Source organism: Camellia sinensis, chromosome 1, assembly GCF_055761805.1.
Source record: "Camellia sinensis isolate YWXY chromosome 1, ASM5576180v1, whole genome shotgun sequence".
Taxonomy (NCBI): domain Eukaryota; kingdom Viridiplantae; phylum Streptophyta; class Magnoliopsida; order Ericales; family Theaceae; genus Camellia; species Camellia sinensis.
In genome coordinates this window covers 115,681,652-115,707,534 of record NC_138961.1, presented here as the reverse complement: position 1 = coordinate 115,707,534, position 25,883 = coordinate 115,681,652, and the positions used below count along the sequence as shown (strand labels likewise).

Sequence of the window (25,883 nt, the reverse complement as noted above, 5' to 3'; positions counted from 1 at the left end):
AAATAATATAATTTCAAAAAAGCTATTCAGATGCTATAGCGTGGCTCGTGTTTAGATTTTAGATTTGTACATAATGTGTTTAGGATAAAACAAAACAAAAGAAAAGATTAACGTAATTTATGAAATAAGAAACTAACTTATATCACATTCTCTTTACCATTACCATTTCTTTTCATTTCATAATTCTCTTCTAAATTCCGAATTATAAAAACACAAGCGTACTCTCTTTGTATTTTAGGTAATGTTAACAGCACCTCGTAGCGGAGCTAGCTTTCTAGATATATGGTTGACCAACTCACCTGAGCTGTAAGCATCAATTGAAACCACAATCATCTCTTAATCTCTCTTGTGCACAAAGCATTTTCAAATATACAGCACTATATTTTCCAATAATACAGACCAACAAAGGTCAGGTTACATATATACAAAGACCATATAAAGAATTATTTACATGAATTCTACAGACTGGCATTTCACATTGCTCATGTATCAATATCAGGATTGTACCAATCCCACATTTAGTTCAGCCTGGGATGCGGTCCTTTCGACTGCCATCCACCAGTCCTCTTCATCTCCATCAGCAGTTTCGCCCTGTTTGTGATAACATATGTAAAAAAGAAGGAACCAATATTAGAATAAAAACAAAGAATGGTGATGACCTATGGGTTCAAGTTTCTGCTAACTTCAAGTTACGTCAAAAGGGCAAAAAGACGAAGGTATATCAAAAATCCACAAACTTAAAGGAGTAAAAAAGAAATGTACTGTTAACAGATTTCCTTCTCTTGTGAGTAGAATGTGTTTGCACAAAGGGACACCTACAGATAAGGTGCAACAATAGTAATTTCCCTTGAATAGATTTTCCCATTGTTAGGTCCTTTGTTTTGGCAATCCTGAGTGACAAACACTTAGCTTGGTGTTTGTTCTTTTCTTATGTATTGTTGTGAGGTTTTGTAGAGAGTTTTAGTGAGAATCCTATCTTGATTGATCCTTCTTAGTTCTCAGCTCTCAGCTCTCAAGGATTGTCCTGATGATACCTTAGTGAAGGATGAGTTTTATATCTAATCGCTTTGAGCGAAAAAAGTGTCGCTCGAGCGAACTTGAATGCCTCACCAGGATCTCAGTCTCTGCCTCAGAAATACTGCAAGGGTGATTTCACCACTCGACGACGAAAGGTGCGCTCGAGCAAAGTTTTAGTCTTCGCAAGATCTCAATCTGTTCCTTAGAGATACTGCAAGGGTGTAATTAGCGCTCTCGAGCCATAAAAAGTGCACTCGAGCAAAGTTTGGATCTTCACAGGATTTTGTCGGAGATCTCATTTTACTACAAGCAGTGATTCACCGCTCAAGCAACCAAAATTGTGCTCGAGCGGTCTCTTTGAACAGATTTTGTTATAACTACCTCAGAACTTCACCTGTTTTTAAGTGAACCGGTGTTGCATTTGTTTCTTCATAGTCTGGTGGCTTCACAGTTGTGGGGTTTTATTTGCTTTCTCTTTGGGATTGCTCGGGTCCAACTGAAGTGGGTGTTGGATATGCTTTGGGTTTGGCGGGGTGTTCCGATTGGGCACCGGTGCGCTAGCTCCAGTGGGTGTGGTTGATGGAGCCGTTTTGTTTGATGTAGCTTGTTTGGTTGGAGCATAATAGATGTACCTTCTTAGAGGTTTCTCATGGGGTTGCTTGGTTAGAAAATCTTCTTAGATGCATAGTTGGCCGTTTGATGGGGTCGGAGATGTTTCTTAGAGGAAGGTTGATCCAGACATGTTTGTTTTTTAGATTTTCTAACTTAAGTGATTAGGTAGTTTGTTTTTGGTTTCCCCTAATTGGGGATGTCGTTTTGTATTTGTTGCATTATCTTAATTCTTTCTTAATAATACTTGTTTATTTAATAAATAAATAATAATAAAAAAAACTTCATATCTGTTTTTTAACTCATCTGGTTTTCTCTCTGGAATTCACAGAAAAATAGAGTATAATATCCATGAGTGATTTCCTTGTTTCCCCTTGTTAATTCATAGAGATTTCCTTACATCTCTAGGATTTGATTGTACACAACAAGGGGTTATGATGATATCTCTTCTCGCCAACTAGAATCCGGATCTAGTTGGTGATAGTGGATTTAACATCAACAAGTTGCAAATTCAAGAGGAGAATGGGTAGTGAAGATTGATAAGAGTCTCAAGGTCAATCAAGTGTGGACTCACTAGAAGGTAGACTTGGTGAGATGACTTCTTGTAATCTTCTTCATTTCTCATAGTGGATTTGCTTTAGCCTCTTGGCTCGTGGTTTTTTGACAATCACAATTGGTGAATCCGAATTGAGATTGTTTTTTTCATTGGGATTGGTTTTTGTTTGTATATCCTTCTTGTATATTCTATCGAACTCCCATTTTGTAGCTGCTGCGCAGCTCCTTATTTATGTAGGAGCTATAAATGTTTTAATCATATTTGCCGTGATGTTCATGAATGATTCAGATTATTACAAAGATTTTCATCTTTGGACCGTTGGAGATGAAATTACTTCGATGGTTTTGATAAATTTAGAGACTACAAAGATTAGGATATGATTAGGATATCATTCCCTATTTATATTAATGAAGATTAATAATTACAAGGAAGCCCTAAGATATAAAATAATTACAAAATAATAACCCAAATAATCACATATTATTCTAACACTCACCCTTAAGCTGGTGCGAAGTTATCTCTCATGCCCAACTTGCCTAAGATGTTATGAAATGGCTTACTCACAACTCCCTTCGTGAGGGTGTCAGCAAGTTGTTCACCAGACTACACAAAAGGAGTATATATTGTGCCACTAGTGAGTTTCTCCTGAATGAAGTGGCGATCAACGTCAACATGTTTTGTCCTGTTATGTTGAACCGAATTGTGAGCGATGTTGATAGCGGCCTTATTATCATAGTATAACCACATGGAGTCCGTCTGATCAATACCTAAATCACTTAACAATAACTTGATCCATGAGAGCTCACACACCCCTTGTTCCATAGCTCTAAACTCAGCTTCTGCACTTGACCTGGCAACCACATTCTGTTTCTTACTCCTCCAAGTAACTAGGTTGCCTCCAACAAAGGTACAATACCCTGAAATCGATCTCCTATCAGTCACTGATCTAGCCCAGTCAGCATCTGTATAAGCTTCCACACGAAGATGATTATACCTTGACCAATAAAGACCCTTACCAGGGGCAGACTTCAAGTATCTCAAAATTCTCATAACAGTCTTGAAGTGAATCTGATGAGGAGCATGCATAAACTGGCTAACCACACTGACAGCAATAGCAATATCAGGAGGAGAGTGGGATAGGTAAATGAGTTCATCCACTAATCGCTAATAGCTCCCCCTGTCAACAGCTACTCCTTCATTATCTCCCAGTTTTTGATTGGGTTCCAGTAGAGTGTTACAGGCCTTGCAGCCAAGCATCCCAATTTCCTTCAACAGATCAAGCACATACTTCCTCTGTGAGACAAATATCCCATTCTTGGAGTGAGCAACTTCAATTCCTAGAAAATACTTCAATCTCCCCAAGTCTTTAATTTCAAACTCATTGGCTAAATATTTTTTCAACAGAGGAATTTCAAATTTCCTCACTATCATTACCCGTAAGAACTATGTCATCTACATAAACAATGAGTGTTGTAGTCTTACCAAGTGAAACAATGTGTTGTAGTCTTACCAAGTGAGGAATGTTTCACAAGCAATGTGTGATCTGCCTGACTCTATTTGAAGCCATATTTAAGCATAGCCTAAGTGAATCTCTCAAACCAAGCTCTCGGAGACTGCTTGAGACCATATAATGACTTCCAAAACCTACATACTTTGCCTTCTGTCTAATAATCCTCAAAACCAAGAGCAATGTCCATATATACCTCTTCTTCAAGGTCACCATGGAAAAAGACATTCTTTACATCAAACTGATGAAGTGGCCAATCTAGATTAGCTGCTAAAGAGAGAAGCACTCTGAATGAATTCATCTTAGCCACAAGTGCAAAGGCTTCCTGATAGTTAATGCCATGCGTCTAAGTAACCCCTTTTGCCACAAGTCTAGTCTTGTAACATTCAATAGAACCGTCCGCTTTATGTTTCACAGTATACACCCATTTGCATCCCACAGGTCGTTTGCCCTTAGGTAACTCAGTCAATTCCCAAGTACCATTCTTCCTAAGTGCTTTCATTTCCTCAATCATGGCAAGTTTCCACTCAGAGGTAGCAAAAGCATCTTGAAAATAGTTAGGAATGCTAATAGAAGAAATATTGGACACAAACGCTCTATATGAGGACAAGAAATGAGAGTAGGACACAAAATTTGAGATAGGATGTTGGGTACAAGACCTCACACCCTTTCTCTTGGCAATAGGAACATCAAGATCAATAGACTCAAGAGATTCAAAGTTACCTGAACTCTCATCAGAAGCAAGAGATGGCAGTGGAGGAGCAGAAGTAGTCTCTTATATCCAGCTAACTTTCTGTCTGTCTTTGTCCCCGATAAAAACTTACCCTTCCCTATCCTTGGTGACATTGGATTCTGCAGTCTCAGTAGGAGGTGGTGGTGCAAGAACAACTGATTCCACCATAGGAATCACAGGAATCACTTCATACCAAGGCTCCCCCTGAAGAGAGGACTGTGACACCGAAGAGGACAAGAAATAGGAGTGGGACTCAAAGAATGTGACATCCATGGACACAAACCACTTACGAGAAGGAGAGTGGTAACACTTATATTCCTTTTAAGTAGGAGAATACTCAAGGAAAACACATTTGAGGGAGCGAGAGTCCAACTTACCACGAGTAGGAGAGTGATTGCGGACAAAACAGACACAGCCCAAAATATTTGGGAGGAATAGAAAACAAGGACTCAAAACCTAGAAGGACTTGAAGGAGAGCTGTTTTTGTAAGAGGTGAGTAGGGAGACGATTAATAAGATGGGCAATGGTGAGAACAGGGTCACCCCAGTAGGACCGAGGCATTCTTATAGAAAAACACATGCACCGAGTCATGTCAAGAAGATGACGATTCTTGCGTTCCGCCACCCTATTTTGTTAAGGGGTATTGGTGCAAGAAGTCTGATGGATAATGCCATAAGCAGAAAAATATTGCCCTAACCCAAAATCTATGTATTTCCCCCCATTATCAAAACGGAAGATTTTGACAGTGGCCCCAAACTGAGTACAAATCATCTTATGAAAATTGCAGAACACAGAGAAAACCTCACTCTTGTCTTTCATGAGACACATCCAAGTAATATGAGAAAAATCATCAATAAATGTAACAAACCATTGATGACCTTTCACAGACAGAACACGAGATGGATCCCAAACATCAGAATATATTAATAAAAAAGAAACTAAACTTTTATTAAAACTGGGAGTAAAAGAAACTCTGTATTGTTTTCTAAGTTGACAAGACTCACAAAGAAACTTAGACACATGATTGTTTGCAAAACCAGATAGAAATAAATGCTTAAGTAAATAAAAAGAAGGATGCTCAAGACGTCGATGCCACAGCCATAAATCATCTTGGGTAGTAGGACTCGTGATGGAAGAATGAGCAAGCTTGTCCGGTTGATCCAGGAAGTAGAGACCATTTTCTGCACTACCACTGCCAATCGTCCTCGTGACAAGGTCCTAAAATAGACAATGATCAGGAAAAAAACGTCACACTATAATTCAAATCCTGTCTAATACGACTCAAGGATACCAGGTTAACATAAATTAGGAACATAGAGAACAGAAGATAGAGGTATGGCAGGAGTGACATGGACTAAACCTTTCCCAAAAATGGAAGAAACAGTACCATCTGCGATCCTAACTTTGTCTTGACCTGAAGAGAGCTTATAAGCAGAGAAAAGGTCAAAGGAGCCAAATATATGATCTGAGGTACGCAAATCAATAATCTAGGGCAAAGACTTATGAGACAAGAAAGCACAAAGAGAAGAGGCTAAGTTACCTGAGCAGGCAAACGACGAGGAAGATGTACTGAGAGCAATAGAAGACCGGCGGTCCAACACGTAACGCAGAACATCCTCAAGCTCAGGAGTAGTCATGCTATAGAGACCATCAGAAGGCTGGCCAACAAAAACGGAAGTAGAATCAAGCATATCAACTGCACTAGACTAATGAGCCCGTGAATGAAAGCCACGTCCTCTAGATTGGCCTGACGGACCTCCTCTAGAACCAAACCAAACACCTCGACCTCCAGATGGAGGCCTATAAATCTTCTAACACGTCTCACGAATATGCCGCGGCTTGCAACAGTATTCACAGAATACAGACTCCTTGGCGGCAAACAGAGAGATGGGAGTCAGGTTGAGGCCATCTCTAGGGGTAGACAGTAATGTGGAGCAGTCAGTAGAGACAAGGGATAGCATAGCAAACCGCCGACTCTCCTCATTCTGTACATAGGCGAATGCCTCCTGAAGTGAAGGAAGAGTGTCCATACCCAGAACCCGACTCCGAACCGGATCATACTCCACATTAAGAGCTAGAAACTTGAAGACCCTTTCCTATGCAATGAACTTCCTGTACCCAACTGAATCAACAATGCAAACAGGCTTATAATCCTGCAAGTGATCAAGGCGTTTCCAGCCGTTGGTGAGGACGGTGAAGTACTGAAAAACAGTCTCCTCCCCCTAAACAGAGCTCTCAATAGAGCGGCACAACTCAAATGCCTGTGAGAAATTCCCTTTGCAGGAATAAGTAGTAGCCACTGCCTCCCAAATATCCTGGGCAGTGTCCATAGATAGATAGCCCTCTCCAATATTCGGGACCATAGAATGTATGAACCAACCCATAATTAGGGTGTTGGTGATCTTCCATTGATCATAACTCTGGTTTGTGGTGCTGGGTGCCTATATCCTGCCATCAACATATCCCATCTTCCCTCTGCTCTTCAAAAAAATAGTCAAACTCTGCGATCGCGCTAGATAGTTCTGACCATTAATTGAAGAGGTGGTGATTTTAATATTAGGGTTGGGGTTATCAATCATAGTAGTAGGTATAATAGAACTCTCACTCTTAGGTATCGACACACTGGTGGAATCTGCCATGGATACTATACTACCTAACCCTCAACAAAACTAGTGCCAATTACAAACCCGAAAGATAGTGGAGGAATAGTAAGCATGATGACCACTAAGAATTTTAAAGAATTAAACACTCATCAACTTTACTCTTTTTTTTTTTTTTAATTTTTAAAAAAGGAAAAATAAACAAACAGAGGTCAAACAGGAGCAAAGGTCAAACAAAGGTCATTACCTCATCACACGCCCAACGATAGAAGCAGGAGTCAAACAAATAGGAATATGACTCAGCCAAGAGAGACGACACTCACAGAAACCACGACAGCAGCTGAAGTCCAAGGAAGCCAGAGAATGCCTCAGTCCTGTCGGCAGGGGCCAAGAGACTACCAGTGGCAGTCAACGATCTTGCCTCACTGGTCGTCTCAGACCAGAAGGTCTGTTGATAGGACCACCAAGTGTATGGGCACCTACGACAGTAATCGAAAGGGGCTGACCTGTTCTCCGACAGGTTCAGGAGCTAGCGTGTGATACCCCTATTCCGTAATATGCTAATTGGTCCCTAATACGTATGTGACTATATGTTTTGATATGATTTTTGTATGCCATTATGTGAGTATATGCGATTTTGACTATATGTTCGCCGTAGGAATATCTGTCTGAATAATCTGCTTTGGAAATTTAATTGAGGATCTTATCGGCCACAGAACCCGAAATTGATTACGCCATTGTGATTGGCATAATGTTTAGAGCCTACGGTAAAATTTAATTGAAACATTGATTTGGGTCAGATTAAATTGATTAAATTGATAAATTAAGTACCCCATTATTTTATATTAAAATATTGGTTAGTGGGGCTTGTTGTCTATTTGCATTGCACTCTCCTTTAGCTCTCTTAAAACTCAAAATCTGAGTTAGACAATTGAGAGTGAGAGAGAGGCCGGCTATAGAGAGAGAAAGGAAGAGACTTGAGCAATTTTTGGCTCTAGCTTGGGAATTTGAAGATCTAGCTCAAGATTTGGCTAGAGCTTGAGTGTTGAAGCTCTTAGGTAAGTGAATTCATGGACTCTTGCTTGTAATTTGTAAGTTCAAAGTTGAAAAAAATGTTAAAGAACATGAATTGAGTTGGTTTTGTTAAATTTGAAGTCTTAGAACTCATGTATGTAAGAAATTACTTTGAATTTGCATGTTTGAGCTTGAAACACATGATTCATGTAGAGTTTTGGTAAAAGCTCATGTTGTAATCACCATTTGTACCATCTAAGTTGAGAATGATGAGCATCTCCCACATGCATGTACAAATCATGGGAGTATAAGTCTTGAATGTTTGAATTTGAGCATGTTGGTGATGGGTTTGAGATATTTTGGGACATGCATGTAGATAAATTATGAAATTGAGCTTCAATATGTTGTAATTCTATGTTTGTACCATGTTAGTACATGATTATGTGAAGATTGGACCGAAATCATGCATTTAGAGCCTTTGAATGTCGAGATGAAGCTCAAGAACTCAATCTGGAAAACCCAGATTTTCGATGTCCGCTCGAGCGGGTGAAGTGCCGCTCGAGCGGAGAAAACGAGCTCCCAGCATTTTTTTGCAGACATGGTTCCCGCTCGAGCGAAGGAATTTGACGCTCGAGCGGGGAGCTATGTAGACAGGCAGTACGCTCGAGCGGCCGAGTTCACGCTCGAGCTGGAATTGAAGGCAACCAGTACTTTTGTAGACCTAAGGGTCCGCTCGAGCGGGTAAGTCCACGCTCGAGCGGGGACCCTATTTTCTGAAATCCTGTTTTTGCATTTTGTGTTCTGTTTTCCGTTCTCTTTCACTTGCAAGCACTCTTAGGCATATGTTAAGCATTGTAAATGAGTTAATGAGATAATAATAAAGCCTAAAGAGGAATATGTGAATTAAAGAACGGATCGAACTGTTAATGACCCTTTTGTGTTCATGAAACGTGTAGGGTCAAGCTCCAGGGCAAATCCACAAGCCGATCACTGTGAGTAATATCGATATTTGAATGCTTGTGAATGTCCAATTGTTTACTCCCTTTTAAGCTTTATGAATTGCTAATTGAGATTGTGGGATTGTGGACGTAAATCTGATATGAACGCATAAATGGACCCAAGGTCGTTTCGATAAGCATAAATGGACCCAAGGTCGTTTTGAAATGAATGAGTGGGCCAAAGGCCGTTTTGAAATGAATGAGTGGGCCAAAGGCCGTTTTGAAATGAATGAGTGGGCCGAAGGCCGTTTTGACACGAATGTATGGGCCGAAGGCCATTTTGATAGAAATGAATGGGCCGAAGGCCGTTTTGATGTAAACGAATGGACCGAAGGTCGTTTCGATATAAATGAATGGACCGAAGGCCGTTTTGATGTAAATGAATGGACCAAAGGTCGTTTTGACATGAATGAGTAGGCCGAAGGCCGTTTTGACATGAATGAGTTGGCCAAAGACCGTTTCGATATAAGTGAATGGGCCGAAGGCCGTTTTGCCATGAATGGAAACCCAAATGGGCCCAAGGCCCGAATGTTTGAAACTACAGTTACTTGATTTGCATTTCGTATAGTCATATATATTTGTTAAATAGAAGTATGAATTGGGCCCAAGGCCGTTTGGAGCATGTTGTTCTACATATTGTTATGCAACTGTCATATTTGATATTATTCACTGGGCTATCGCTCACGCTCATTCATGTGTTTGTAGGTGAGCCAAGAGAAGCACAAACCCAGCCCCAGTGAAGTCTGTATGGAGCAACTAAGGTTTTGAGAGAGTCAGCCCTTGTGTTTCACGTACGAGACCCGTCTTTGCCCTTTTGTTATGTATTTACATTTTGTCATGTTGGCGAGGACTTTGTGTATATCTATACATAGCTGTGATGGGTCGACTTAGTTTTGGATGATCCTGTCTGTACAGAACCTATGTCGCTATGTTTCTGTTGTGAGTTATTAACGCACATATGTATGGTTTTTTTTTTGATGTGCCATGTAAGCACAGCTCTATGGACAAAGTTTTAAATTTTGCTTCCCTTTTTGGCCCCTTTACTCTGATGTGTTAAGTCTGTTTTGGCTTGAGGCCGTAGGTAATCTTAGGATTACTGGCCGGTTACGTCCTTAACCCATGGGGGCGGGTTTGGGTCGTGACATAGCGTCTGGGCCAAGGAGCCCTTCGACAGTAGGCAACGAGGCTAGAAAGGTATGGTGGCTGTGTGGTGTATTGATTTAGGTTTTAGGGTTTGGCTCTGATACCATGATAAATTTAGAGAATACAAATATTAGGGTATGAATAGGATATCATCTCCTATTTATATTAATGAAGATTATTAATTACAGGGAAGCCCTAAGGCATAAAATAATTACAAAATAATCATATATTATTCTAACAGGTTTGTAGAAGTATTTTTGTTTCACTAATTCAATGTTATAAAAACCGGACCGGTGAGTGAACCAGAAAAGAGTTAGGGTGGACGGATCACTAGTTCAACCATCGGGTTGAACCGGAATCGAACCGTGATGTCATAATTATTTTATAAATATTTTTATGATTTAAAAATAAATAAAATACATTCAATAAAAATATTTTTATAATTTAATATATATATTCATCAAACATATATGTTTAAATATATATTTATATTAATATTATTTGTAAAAATATTAATTATACATGTGTTTGAGGGAAATTAGTTTAAATACAATTAATATTATATATTTCCTACATATTAACAAGGAATCATGGTGGCAGAGTGGAACTTCATATTCTTTGGAGCTTGAGGTGTTGGGTTCAAGTCCCTTTAGCATAACTTTTTCAATGTTGGACCAAATATAGCAAACCGGTCTGGTTCGCTTCAACCCGGACCGGGTTGACCGGTTTAACCGCGGTCCCCACCTATTTTGTTAAAATGACCAGTTTTCAAGAGGGACCGGGTTAGAGGGTATATCCGGAGCAGACCATGGACCGGTCGATGGTTCAACCAGTCAAACCGGCCGATCCAGTCCGATTTTCAAAACATTGCACTAATTTCCACTATTCTAGATACATCATGGTACGGAATTATTTGGGCTACAAAATAAAACTAGATTTTAGAGCAAGATTTGATAAATAATAGTCAACAAATTGGTATTCATTTATCAACAGATTTTTTTCTTCCATTTGAGCTCATTTCAATAATTCTTTTAGTTGCTTTAATAGGCGCAATCGTTGTTGCTCATCAATAATAAATCTTTAGAACTAGAAATCAAAATCAAAATCACAATTGGTGAATCCCAATTGAGATTGTTTTTTCCAAGTTAAAATCATTTGTGTCAAGTTTATTTAATTGCTAAGTTTAGATCTGAAACAATTCTTTTGTCTATGAGGATTGTTTTAGATTACACTTAGTGTGTTGTGAATTGTTGGGATCATCTTGCTCGTGATTGGAATTGAGAATAATCACAAATCACAATCTCAGAACTTAGGTTTTTCACCCATGATTTTATTTATTTATTTATTTATTTTCCCAATTTCATTGATATCAACTGAAAGCATCCATTCCCACAAACACGGATGGAAACATTTCCGAATCCTATGACTAGTCCATACTTGGAAAATGGCAATGAGATGAATTAGGTGTTGAACACTGATGAACTCATGTTGTATGACTAATTGAGACTTATAATATGAGAGTAAAGGTTTTGAATGGAAGAAAAAGACTAACCATTCCACTGAAATCTAATGTTATAGGATTCTCAACTTTTTCTGCAACTCTTATGGCTTCAAGCCACCATTCATCTTTCTTGACGCTATCTGTGACGCTTTCATCACCGTAAAATGTAATATGCTCCTGAACATTTTCAACAAGTTGACATTCAAGGTTCTCGTCCACCGAACCTCCATTATGCCCAACAAAATTGATGAAAATTGTAGCATCAGGAATGACATCAATAGGGATTGGACGCAAAGGGGATCGATAACCTGTTACCATCAATCAGCTCAGTGAAAATGATCACAAATTGGTGAAAATTGTTGGACAATTAATAACTACGAAAAAACAAAACCCTTCTACACCTCTGCAATCAGGATCATGGCATTTCTGATAATAAATGGCTCTTCTTAGGTCAACAATGTACATCACTGAAACAAAAAGGCACAAAGAAAATGTCAATGGACAATAGGATCAAATGGATCGCACGAGTAGTTCAGGCTGTCTTATTTTCAATGACACGACAGGATCAAATGGATTGCACACACAAAAGCAGTGTCTGCCTTAACCAAAAAACAAAAAGATTTTATTGGAAACTGAAAACCATGAATGCTGCACAAAAATTTCTGCAAAAGAATAATTTAAGAGAGTTTGATTGTATTTATAAGCTTATAGCTTTAAGAGGAGATAAGGTATGACATTTACCATGATTGCTTTTATGTTGTCTACCAATTCGTTCACAATATCTATTTCTTGACATGCTGTAGACCATCAATCCATACTCTGAGAACCAATACCAACTTCGGATTTTTCCTATAATTATAAAACAAATATAAAAAAGGGGAGAAAAAACGTTGAGTATTTGTATTAAACCATCTTAACAGGAATATGAAGTCACAAATGGCAAAAGGCTAAAAAGTTATTATACACTCACAAAAAGTTCATCAGTTGCCCATATTAACAAAGGAACGGAACAATTAAGTTGTCATTTCCTTGACTCTCTAAAGCCTAAAGTAAAACAAAAACTGAAAACTACAAAAATCATGGCTACAGAATTTTAAGGGAGGCTGCGGTTGGGTGACTTGGGAGAAAGCAAAAGTCAAATTTCTCTCAATTGGGAAACTGGACTAAACCAGAGATTCAGTATTCACCATAAAAATGGAAAGCATGCTGCTGAAATATTTTTTAGCAGCACGTTTTTAGCATGTGGCCTAGTTCAATAAGTTAAAGCACATAGAAATCAGATCAGAAAATTAAATTTACAAAGAGAGGGGGGGGGGGGGGGGGGGTGTAGAGGAACCATTTTTTTTTTAATTTTATATTTGACATGGTTGTAGAACTTGTAGTTTACTGAACAAGAAACCACCTGACACATTTCCTACTGATGCAATAGATTCCACAAACGCGTCCAAGGCTGGAAATGGTGATTTTCCCATCAAATAAGTTCTTGAAACATCACTTGTGCAAGAATTCAAAGTGAATTCTTGAGAGGCACCTGATTGCTTTTGGAAATCACTATTTACCTGAAACAAGAAAGAACAGATCATTCCCAACACATCACATACAAGAATCTGAAACATGATAACAATGTTTTAACCATCAAACTTGACAGCAGGGTATATTTAGACCCACCAGTGATGATAATGTATGAAAGATATTGGAAACATACCCAAGTACTTCACAAGACAGATCCAGCTTTTTGGAATTTGGAATAAATTAAGCAGCAGAGCAGATCACAAAATCTTATTCTTTCTTTTCTTTTCTTTTTTATAAAGAAAAATCTTAGTCAGACATCCCACATTACCTCTGTATCAAATTGAAGGACTTTCACGCAATCTAAATCCATTTTGCAGATTAGGAGCTTCTCACAGTCAACATCCATGTTGCAGATCAAGGATGCCATGAACACATCTTCTTCACTCTGAAATATATCAACCCATTAATTGTAACACAAAAACAAGCTATCATCAAGCAAGGCTTAGACAAAAAAAATATATATATTTACATTCATATTGTAGTAATACAATCCAGTGAGATGCTTTTGACTCCAGGTTTTATCCGTGATGGGGACTGGGAGCTCGTGGGGGAGGCTAGCAGAATTGATTGGTCTCAGTGGTTACTTTAGCTTGTTATTACGGTGTTTTGTCGTGTATCAGTTTATTTATGTTTATGTGGTTCCTTTTGTATACTTGCCCATATATCTTTCCCAAGTTTTCATCTATTATCTTTGATGGTAGGGGTTACTTGGGTAAAAAAAAAAAAAAAAGAATATATGCGCAAATTTGGGTATTTATGACTTCTTTTGTTGGTTTCTTGCAAACGCGGGGTTGTTATAGTTACTATTTGTATTAGTCTTCCCCCCTCTTTGGGGGGCAGTGATAGTTTTGATGTATTACCTAGGGAATACCCTTTGTAAATGTGTAAATTTTTTGTATTTATTTTATGACTTACCCACCCCAAAAAATATAATCCAGTGTTTTTAAAGGCTCAAGGCACATGTTGGATATTGGGTCGAGTTTAGAACCTGGACCCACCTGGGTCGCCCATGGTAGCATGACCCGATTAGGAGAGATCCAAATAATATAACAGATTATATTTGTCATTCAAGATATAAGATAATCTTGATATGGGATAATTGTCAATATATAAATATATATATTATATGATAATTATTGATTAGACATTCTTGATATGGCATGGACATTATCTCGGATAATATATCTATCCTATGGATCTCCTAACTCTCCTATATAAACAGAAGTTGGGTTTTGTATTTCACACAACAAAAAACTATACGCACTCTCTTCCCATAAACCATATCACCTTTCTACTAGGAATGGTGTGGGTAAAACTCTTGTAGTTTTACTCTATCGCTGGTAGAAATTATTCAAGAGTTCATTATTCACCTTTCTAAGCTGGATTCGTTGTACAATTTGTTTACCCACAAAGTATGCCTGAATCCATATAATTATTCCGTTCTGTATATAGTATTATATTTCCTTCATTGGTATCATAGCCAAGTTAAGGTGTTTTCTTGCTATTGAATATCCAAGAAGTTAGTATTTTATGCTAATATATATGTATATTATTTTTATTTTTATTCGCATAAAATACTGCTATTTGATCAAAATGATTTTACCAAATTTTTATTATGTCTGCAATTAAATTTATACTATTTATAACCATTCACATGTATATAATATCTGCAAAATTACATCAATAGATAATGAATCATTATTTGTAATTTTATGTTTTAAAGTTATCAGATATTTAATGAAAACAGCATGTGGAAACGGAATTAAAATAAAATTAAAAAGTAGAACGTTGTGACAGGCGCTGGGCACTGGTGTGTTGCGTTGATGCAGCGTTGATCACCTGCTAACCATGTGCTGATGCAAGCGCTGACACATGCACTGACACGACCGCCGACGTGTGCGGTGACCTGGAGGCAGGCGCTGGGACGTTTAGGCCCTGTTTGTTTTTTTTTTTTTTAATTTAAAAAACTACGTTAATTGCTTCCAAAATATTTGTTGTAATTCCGCTTTGAGCATGACCGGTATCATTAGTCTTGTAATTATTTTTTCTACAATCTGTTTAAATTTCAGATTTTATGAAATGTAAAATATTTTTTTCTGATTTATTAACTCAATATTTTTACGTTAAAATGCTTCTGTGCATGCATAATTGATTTTCTGACTTGAATTTTTTACAGTAAAACACTGAAATGATATGCTATTTACTGGTATAAGAATTATACTGCTTCGGTTTCTTAAATTTTTATGTAAATTTTTTGTGTATAATTTAATTAAAGCAAATCTCATAAAATTCCAGAAAATTCCAGAAAATTTCTGAAATTTATTTGCTTCTGTTTAGCATATTCTGGATGTTAGAAACAGCATGATTAATTTTTTATATGTTAGAACTCATGTTGTTATCTCCAAAGCATGATTAACATTAGTTAAAGTTTCATGATAAAATGTTGGTTATCATTTTCTAGTTATATTATCATTTTGAGATGCTCATACATGAATCTTTCAAATCATACTTATTACATGGCATATGTACTGGAGGATTATTCTTTTGATAAACATTTTTTTTTTTTTTGTGCATTAAATTAAATTGAATGTTTGATAAAAATCACTAGAGGTGCAAGAGATGATTATAAGCTTAAAGAATTTTCGATCTTGCAACATGTGAATTTTTTTATTAAAATTTAACTTGAATTTACGCGCCAACATTATTCTGTATGTGCTAAAATTTTATCCCATGCGCATTTTTTCGCGGAATGTAGTTAACTATGGCAGGAAAAGGCATTGTAGCTGATTTGACTAAAGAGGAAAAACTGAATGGTGATAACTACGACATATGGCGCCGTAAATTCCAGTATCTCTTGAATGAGAAGAGGTCTTGGAGAACTCTTGAGGAAGTGATGGTTGAGTCTGAGCAAGGGCACTATAGCTAAACATCGTCGTGATCTTAAGGCCTATCAAAAATGGCACAACAAAGATCAATGTGCGTGCTTTACGATGTTAAGCAGCATGCATAACAACTTGATAGCAGAGTTTGAAGGTTCCTTGACTACTTTTGAAATGTGGGAGGCTCTCAAACAAAAATTCGGTATCACCTCTTTGGCTAAGTTGCATAGGTTGACCAAGAAATTTGATTCCTATCAAAAAAAGGCACATCGTTCAATGAAGTAGCATCTAAAGGTAATGTCAACTATGATACGCGAGCTGGTGGCAGCAAGTCATAATCTGACACAAGAGTAGCAAGTTCGGGCAGTGATTCGCTCCCTTCCTCATTCATGGGAAGAAATGGAGCATCATATGATGCACAATGAAAATGTTAGAACATTTGAGGACATATCACGTCATTTGGAGCATGAGGCTGAGGGCCTAGAGGCGGCTAAATTTGACAGCACTGATCTTGTTGCAAAGTCTAACTCGCGCTGGGCATTTGGCCTTAGGCACGGAGGGACTAGGCGTGCTCCCAAAAGAAAGATGGAGTTGACCTTGGGCCAAAACACGCTGGCAATTTCAAGTGCAAAAGAGGTAAGAGGGCCGGCAAGAAAGCTAAGGCTAACATGGCGTGCTTTAACTGCAAGAAGGAAGGACACTTCGCTTGAGATTGCCCCGAGCTAAAGAAGGTACTCCCTAACTTATTTTCTTGCTTTGACTGCTATGTTTCTAGTCAAGTTTTTGTTGCTCACTCTCCTCATTTGTGGGTTGTGGACTCAAGAGCAACCTACCACGTAGCGAGGAGCAGGGTTGGGTTCATTGAGTATCGTCGAGTTCCAGCTGGTAGCAAAAAAGTATACATGGGGAATGAATCTTGCGTGGAGGTGCTTGGGATTGGCACTTACAAGCTGGAAATGCGATGTGGGCATATATTATATCTTCATGACGCACTCTATGCTCCGGAGATTCAACGAAACTTATTACCAATTATTAGCATGATGAGTCTTGGTTTTAATTTTTAGTTTGAGAGTGCACAAGTTAGCATTTATCTGGGTACAATTTATTATGGTAGTGGTTTTATTTTAGATGATTTTTTAGTTCTGGATGTTAATAATTCTAGTTTGAATAATGTCAAATGATTATTTCATATATTACGTCTATTTGTGATGTTGATAATGATTCTACAAAATGGCATGCTAGATTAGGCCACATTGAGAAAGACAGAATGATGAGGTTAGCTAGAGATGGCCTTTTAGGCCCACTCGCTAGGGTCAATCTACCCACTCGTGAGCATTGCCTTGCTGGCAAGGCAACCAAAAAACCATTTGGAAAAGCCAAAAGGGCATCTTTCCATTACAACTTATTCACTCCAACATATACAAACCAATGAATGTTAAGGCAAGAAATGGAGCTCCTTATTTAATCACATTTATAGATGACTGCACGCGTTTTGGTTGTCTATTTGATCTCCCATGAGTCAGAAACATTGGATTGCTTTCGATGTTATGTTTTAGAGGTTGGGAATCAATTAAGCAAAGCATTAAGGCTTGAAGGACAGGCTGAGACCGCGAATATCTATCTAAGCTATTCGAAAAGCTTTGTGAAGAGAAAGGAATAATTAGACAGTTGACAATTCCTGGCACTCCACAACAAAATGGTGTAGCGGAGAGAAGGAATCGAATACTGCTTGATATGGTTAGGTCGATAAAGGCGAAAGCCAATCTTCCCATTTCCTATTGGGGAGATGTTTTGCTAACTGCTGCCTACATCCTTAATCGTGTGCCTTCTAAATCAGTACTTTCCACCCCCTATGAATTATGGATCGGTGAAAAGCCAAATTTGGACAATTTGCGGCCATAGGGTTCAGTAGCTTTCATACACAACACTTGTCATAATAAGTATGGGAAGTTAGGCCCTACAGGAAATAAGTGTATCTTCATTCACTATTGTGAGCATTCTAAGGGCTATGTGTTCGTTGGAGAACAGCTGGACGAGTGTGACTAAAATTCAGTTGCGTAATGTGGATTTCCTAGAAGGGGATTTTCCTAGGAGAGGTGAGGTTAGTAGAGATGTAGATCTCTATGAGATGAAGGAACCACAACATAGTGCACCAAGTAGCTTAATTGAGAATGAGGAAATCCCTCAAGCTCCTAGGGAGTCGAGACAGTGGGAGCGACATGCTAATCGATGGACTAGGTCCAACAGATGTGGATTCTCAAGAACCTAAACATCATAGAAGTGAGAGTGAATCCATCCCTCGTCGTCGTTTTGAGATTGAGAGGGAGGCATTCATGATTGCTCCAAGTGACATTACTGAGGCAAAAACAGTAAAAGAGGCTCTAGCTACTAGTAATGAGTGGAAAGTTGCGATGCTAAATGAGATGGAGTCTATGAGAAAAAAACCATGTTTGGGACTTGGTTGATCTGCCACCCACGTGCAAGATCATTGGGAACAAATGGGTTCTCAAGATCAAGCGCAAGGCAAATGTTTCCATAGAAAGGTATAAGAGTAACACCCAATTGGAGGGTGTAGACTATGAGGAAACTTTTTTCCAGTAGTAAGGTTTGTCTTTATTCGCCTTATTCTGGCAATAGTAGCTCAGTTGGACCTTGAGCTATATCAGATGGATGTTAAAACTGCAGTTCTCAATGGAGAACTGGATGAAGAAATCTATATGGATAAGCCAGAGGGCTTTATAACAGGCATGGAGCGCAAAGTTTGCAAGCTTCAAAGATCTATTTATGGTTTAAAACAATCATCTAGACAGTGGTATCTGAGATTTCATCAAGCAATTATCACTAATGGGTTTACGATGATCGATGAAGACCATTGTGTGTACGTCAAACGATCCAAGGACAATTTTTTGATTCTATCATTATATGTTGATGATATACTATTGGCCGAAAATGACAAGGAGATGATTGGCACCACCAAAGGGTGGTTGTCCTCGACCTTCGAAATGAAGGACATGCGTGAAACAAACTATATACTCGGGGATAAGATCCTAAGAGATCGTTCTAAGAGACTTCTCGGTTTGTCTTAAGAGATTTACATTAAGAATATCTTAGAGCGATTCCAGATGCAGAGCTGCAAACCTGTTAACACTCCTTTAGCTAAAGATAAGAGCCTGAGCCTTAATATGAGACCTAAGACTCCAGAAGAAAAAGAAAAGATGGCACAAGTACCCTATGCTAATGCAGTAGGAAGCTTGATGTATGTTATGATGTGTACTCAGCCAGATATATGTTACGAAATGGGATTGGTAAGTCGTTACTAGTCCGATCCAGGACCTGCTCATTGGAATGTAGTCAAAAGGATATTGCATTACCTCACAGCGACTGCAGATTATATGCTTTGCTACTAGAGTACGAATTTACGCCTAGTTGGCTACAGTGATGCTAATTGGGACGATGATATAGATGAGCGAAAGTCCACATCTGGATATGCTTTCCTGCTCGGTGATGGAGCTATTACCTGGAGCAATAAGAAGCAATCATGTATTTCCCTATATACCAAGGAAGCAAAGCTTGTGATGTTGAATATAGAAATCAAAATATTATATTTGAATATGGAAATTAGAATAAGAATTATTTTGATTATAGGAATCTTACCTTGTGTATATTGTTTCCTAAATTATATCATGAATATATTATATATACATGGCCTCTACCTTATTGATTGATAAACCAAATAATTCTTTTCATTTTTTTAGTATTAGAGCCTCCCCAGCCGTCTCTCTTTCAACCACCCATCACCACCGACTACATTTTTTCTTCTCTCTAGCCTCCGACAACCCTTTCCAACTCCTTTTCAACTCCTTTTCTCCCTCCGACAACCTTAGCCCAACCTCAACCCAGCATTAACAACCCCTCTCCTTCCTTATCTTCACCTCAAATAGGCCTTTTTTTATCTTTGCCGAGGCTCTGATTGCTGCACCAAACTTGGTTATAGTCTTACGTGCTTCAACTACCTTTTTAGGTGGTCCGTGGCTATTTTTTTTTTTTTCCCCGCTTCTTAGGGTGATTGGACTGATGTATTAAGCCCCTTTGCCTGTCCTTTTATTCTTTTGGCCTACAAGGTTTATTTGGTAGCATCTATTTAGATAAGCCATTGATTTTTTTCCGGCTTCTTATTTTTTTTTCTTGAACTGTGTTGCTATCTTTGTGTGTTTTTTAGCCCCTCTTCTTTCACCATGATTGATCCATCCTTTGCTGATATACCCACCGAGCTTGTTCCAATTAGTTTTGATTTTTCTCTTTCTCATCACACTCATGTTCATCGTATTACAAGTGTGGTGTTGAATGGGAAAAATTTTGCCACCTTAAGCCGCTCCCTTCGTGGTGCTGGCACCCCTTGCACTGCGGCTCTAGTGGATTCCGCTACTCCTGCTCCTAGTTCTCCTCATCTCCCTAATTTACAAGAGTTACAGACCCAAATTGGTCAGTTTCAGGCTCAACTTGGATCTCTTACTGCCAGTTCCCTAAGCCCATCATCTACTACTGTTGCCACCCTTGCAACAGGTCAATGTATAGTCTTGTTAGTTTATGTAGATGATATTATTTTCGCAGGTGATGATTCTGTCAGCATTGGTCAAGTAAAGAAGGACTTGGACCAAACTTTTGATATTAAGGATCTAGGATGTCTCAAATATATTCTAGGAATTGGTGACTCGCTCAAGAGAGGGGATTATCTCAAAGAAAGTACACCCTTGACTTGCTTTAGGATACTGGTATCCGCTTCTACTCCTATGGATCCTAATGTCAAACTCACATCAGAGTCTGGTGAGTTCTTGGATGACCCAAGCATATATCAACGTCTTGTTGGACGCCTTATTTATTTGACCAACACTAGACCTAATTTGACATTTGAAATTAGTGTTGTGAGTTAGTTCATGTATGCACCTCGTAAAGAGCACCTTGACATGGTTCATCATATTTTGAGGTATTTAAAAACTTTCCCTAGCTTGAGATTGTTCTTTACTACTAGTCTCTAATCTAGGCTCCCCTGTTTCACCGATGCAGACTATGCAGGATCTAGGACTGATCAGCATTCCACTTCTGGCTTCTGTACTTTCTATGGTGATCATCTTATCTCATAGGAAAGTAAAAAGCAAGTGGTGGTTTCTAGGTCTTCTGCAAAAGCTGAGTATCGGGCTATGGCACATAAGACATGTGAGATTCTTTGAATTCGCTCTATTCTGGCAGAGTTGGGTTTTGAGGAGACTGTTCCTTCTTTATTTTGTGATAACAAAGCTGCCATTATGTTAACCTCTGATTCTGTACTTCATGAGCATACCAAGCATATCGAGGTTGACATACATTTCAATCGAGAAAAGGTTTGGATTGGCATTGTGCGTCCATCCTTTATCTTTTCTTCTTAGCAGTTGGCAAATATGTACACAAAATCTATGGGACCAACTTTGCTCCACATTGACAAGCTGCGTTTGTTGAATATCTTCATGCAAACTTAAGGGGGAGTATTGAATATAGAAATCAAAATATTATGTTTGAATATAGAAATTAGAATAGGAATTAGGATAGGAATTATTTTGATTATAGGAATCTTACCTTGTGTATATTGTTTCGTAAATTGTATCATGAATATATTATATATACATGGCCTCTACCTTATTGATTGGTAAGCCAAATAATTATTTTCATTCTTTTTGTGGCATGCTCAGCTGCCGTACAAGAGGCCGTTTGGTTACCAAGGTTCTTAAAGCATTTGAAAGTAATCTCACAAGCCTCAAACCCTGTCACTATTAATTGTGACAGCATGGCTGCACTCGCCTATGCCAAAGATCCTAATTATCATGAAATAACCAAACACATAGACATGAAGTTTAACTTCATCAGAGAAATAACGGTGCAGAAGCAAGTTGTCTTAAACACATTTCTATTAATCGCACGTTGCGAACCCATTGACCAAACCCATTTCGAGAGATGCTTATTGTACTCATGTTAGGACTTTGGGTTTACATAGATGTTATGTTTGTGTTTTTTTTTTTTTTTTTTTTTTGATGATTATTTATGCACCTTGCAATGTTTGGGATATTATTTATGCAATTAGTATTTATGCTTGTTCTATTCATTTTTTGCACATACAAATTTGTTGATTGATGTCAATAGGCATGATTGGCTCACTCACACGAGCAGTTGCTTTTGGCGCTTGATGGAGCTACCAAAAATGAGATATGTGGTTGTTAAATCATAGTGGGAGTTGTTTCTAACTAAGATCACCCACAGCTAAAATTGCCTTGGTTGTAACCAAGATGAGATCATGTTACTTGACCGACCATGGATAGAAATTTTTACTTTCCATGATGTGCCTATAGATGATGGCCAGATGAGAGATCTCATTTTAGCGCTTGTATAGCGGCTAAATGAAGAACTCGAGTTAGGCGCTTGAAAAGCGACATGTGCACCAGTTAGTGATTGAACTAAGATTTGTACAGTGTTTAGAGAATGACATCACTCTTTGGAAGAGTAACTCTACCGTAACATGTGTTCATATTACATGTGCATGGCGACAGTGAGTGGTGAGAGAAACGATCCCAGTTTTTCCTCATCGTGAGTCCAAATACGTCGAAAATATGCTTTAAATTTTGACATCTGTACTATACCCTTACCAACTCTCAAACTATGTCATAAAGTAAAAAGTCGATGTTAGCTACTTTGGTATGTTGCCTGAGGTCAGGTGTGATTCGGCTTTGAGGAACATGTCTAGGAAAGAGATTGACTTTGAACTAAGTGACATGATGGTGAAAGGAAGATTATCTAGAATTACACCTTTGCTCTATATTCACTGTCAACAACTCACATCGCTCTACATGGGATGCAGATTGGGTGTTAATACATTGCATGATCGAAGGAGTAAAGCTTGCTCCTTAAGGGATAAGAGATGCTTGACTCAGTGTAACTAGATGGATCTAGGGCATATGAGATACTATCTTGGGTTGATGCCTCTATGCTGCCTTGTGATGAGTATCTAGTGTAGAGCTCCTACATGCAGGCATCTTCAGCGGTCGCACGGTCCATTGGCTAAGTAGAATTGTGTTTTTTGGGTAGATTGAGATACAAAAGCGCGGTGTCATGCCAGCACATGTTCGAGTGGGAGATATTGGAAATTGGGTCAGATTTAGAATCCGGACCCAACTGGGTCACCCATGGTAGCATGACCCGGTTAGTAAAGATCCAAATAATATAACAGATTATATTTGTTATTCAAGATATGGGATAATCTTGATATGGGATAATTTTCAATATATATATTATATGATAATTATTAATTAGATATTCTTAATATGGGATGGACATCATCTGGGATAATATATGTATCCTATGGGTCTCCTAACTCTCCCATATAAATAGAAGTTGGGTTTTGTATTTCACACAACAAAAAAAAAAAATATACGTACTCTCTTCCCATAAATCATATTGCCTTTGTACTGTGAATGGTGTGGGTAAAACTTGTGAGTTTTGAGAAGAGGAAAAATTAGAGGTATGAGTGATCTCTCACCCTTTTTTATATTAAATCATTGGCATAATTACAGAGAATGAAATAGGAAATATTTCTATATTCTAACACTCCCCCTCAAGTTAGGGTGAAGCCAAGGTTCTGAAAAGCGGTTGCAGTCGCCGTAACGGTGGCGGTGACGCGGTTGCGGTTGCGGGGTGTAAAGGCCGTAGAGTAACGATTACGGTAACCAGAACCGTGAATTTTTTTATTTTTCGTACAATTTGAAAAAAACTTACCGATATGCATATTTTTTTTTCCATGATCATATTTATTGGGTTAAAAATAAATATTGATCAATTTTTGTAAATTTTTAAGTGTGATCCAATATATTTCATATTTTTAAATCACTATAAATTGAGTTTTTTACATTTTATTTTAATAATTAATGACTTTATGTTATACAAAAATCAATCGCTAACTATTATATATAAGATAAATAATGACAAAAGTAAGAGAGTAAATAAGAGCCTAAATATATATATATAAACATTTTAACCAAGCCAAATAGAGAATGACCATACTTATTGTTATTATTATTTTCAAACAATATATAGATAGACACACACAAACAAAATGGTTTAGTGACAGCAGCTGAATAGAATAGCATAGATCTAAAGTTTCAACAAATCAATAACATGATCTTCATCTTTCCTCTTCTCTCTCTATCTCTTGCTCCTCCATTTTCTCTCTTTATCTTCCCTCTTCTGTCCCTCTTCCCCCATTTTCAGCTTTTTTTTGTGTGTTTTTTCAAAAGAAACAGTTTGGAATCGTTACGTAACGGTGTGTAACAGGCCGTTACGACTGTTACGGCAGCCGCTACGGCCGACACACCTGTGAATCTCAATCACATTGCAAAAGCGGCCGTAACGGGTGGCGGTAACCGCCAAAACCGTTACGTAACGGCGTTATGTAACGGTTGCTGCCGCTTTTTAAAACCTTGTTCCCTAAGCCTTTGGTGAGAATATCAGCCAGTTGGTCCCCAGATCTCACGAAGAGAGTACATATAATGCCACTAGTGAGCTTTTCCTTGATAAAATGTCTATCAATCTCCACATGCTTGGTCCTGTCATGCTGAACCGAATTGTGAGCTATATTGATAGCTGCCTTGTTGTCACAATATAGCCTTATTGAATATGTCTGATGAATCCCCAAATCCCTCAAAAGTAATCAAATCCATAAGAGCTCACACACACCTCGAGATTTTTGGAGGAAGGGAGAAACTAGAAGAGGGGGACCCTAACAAAACCTGAAGAGGGGTATGTTTGTGAAGAACTTGGGTAGGCAAATGATTGATGAGGTAAGCTGCTATAAGAACAGCTTCTCCCCAATAGGAGCGAGGAACACGCATTTCAAAGGTTAGACAACGCGCAATATCAAGAAGATGGCGATTTTTACGCTCAGCAACACCATTCTGTTGAGAGGTATTGGTACAAAAAGTTTGGTGAATAATACTATGAGTGGCAAAATAGCTGGCAAGACCAGAGTCAAGATATTTCCCCCCATTATCAGAACGCAGAACTTTTACACTATGAAGCATGGACACTCCAAAATTAGTGCCGTGGCAGTCTCCGACACGGGGACATGCCGGGGACACGTGGCGTGTCCCTTTTAATTTAATGATTTTTTTGCAGGGGACACGGCAGGGACACGGCGGGGACACGCGTGTCCATATGGGGACACGGCATGGGACACGGCGGGGACACGGCAGGGCTATTTTTATTTTTATTTTTTTTAATTTAATTTTTTTTTATTTTTTTAATCTTTTGCCTCTCTTATTTAGTGCTTTTGTGAAAAATATTGTTGGATGTTGACTGTTTTCCCCTTCTCGTCTTAGTTCTTGTTATCGTTTATTATGACTTTTTTGTGAATTTTTTGTGAATGGATGATCTATTAATTTGTTTAAATGTAATAGTTATGTTTATTCAATTAATGTTACTATGTTAGTGTTTGTTAATTTTAATTTAGGATGAATGTAATATGAATCTACATAACACATAAAAATATATAAAATAAATAAAATAAAATTCGCCGTGTCCCCCGCCGTGTCCGTGTCCCCAGTTTTTTGAAAATTGCCGTGTACCGTGTCCGTGTCCGTGTCCGTGTCCGTATCCGTATCCGTATCCGTGTCTGTGTCCGTGCTTCATAGCTTTTACAACGGCCCCAAACTGAGTGCAAATCATTTTATGAAAATTT

At 38.3% G+C, this 25,883-nt stretch overlaps 1 protein-coding gene across 3 annotated transcripts in view; it reads right to left on the bottom strand.

The window, feature by feature from the left end:
• Positions 1-317: 317 nt before the first annotated feature.
• The window catches only part of LOC114279903 (DNA primase), a 51,395-nt gene continuing 25,829 nt past the window's right edge, over positions 318-25,883 (bottom strand). For all 3 annotated transcript variants that reach the window (XM_028222188.2, XM_028222190.2, XM_028222189.2), the window contains 6 exons: positions 13,519-13,635; positions 13,081-13,237; positions 12,420-12,527; positions 12,080-12,145; positions 11,730-11,986; positions 318-591 (listed from right to left, as the gene is read on the bottom strand). In XM_028222188.2, the coding sequence (XP_028077989.2) occupies positions 496-591; positions 11,730-11,986; positions 12,080-12,145; positions 12,420-12,527; positions 13,081-13,237; positions 13,519-13,635 (801 nt within the window). In that variant the 3' untranslated portion in view covers positions 318-495. The remainder of the gene's footprint in view (positions 592-11,729; positions 11,987-12,079; positions 12,146-12,419; positions 12,528-13,080; positions 13,238-13,518; positions 13,636-25,883) is intronic.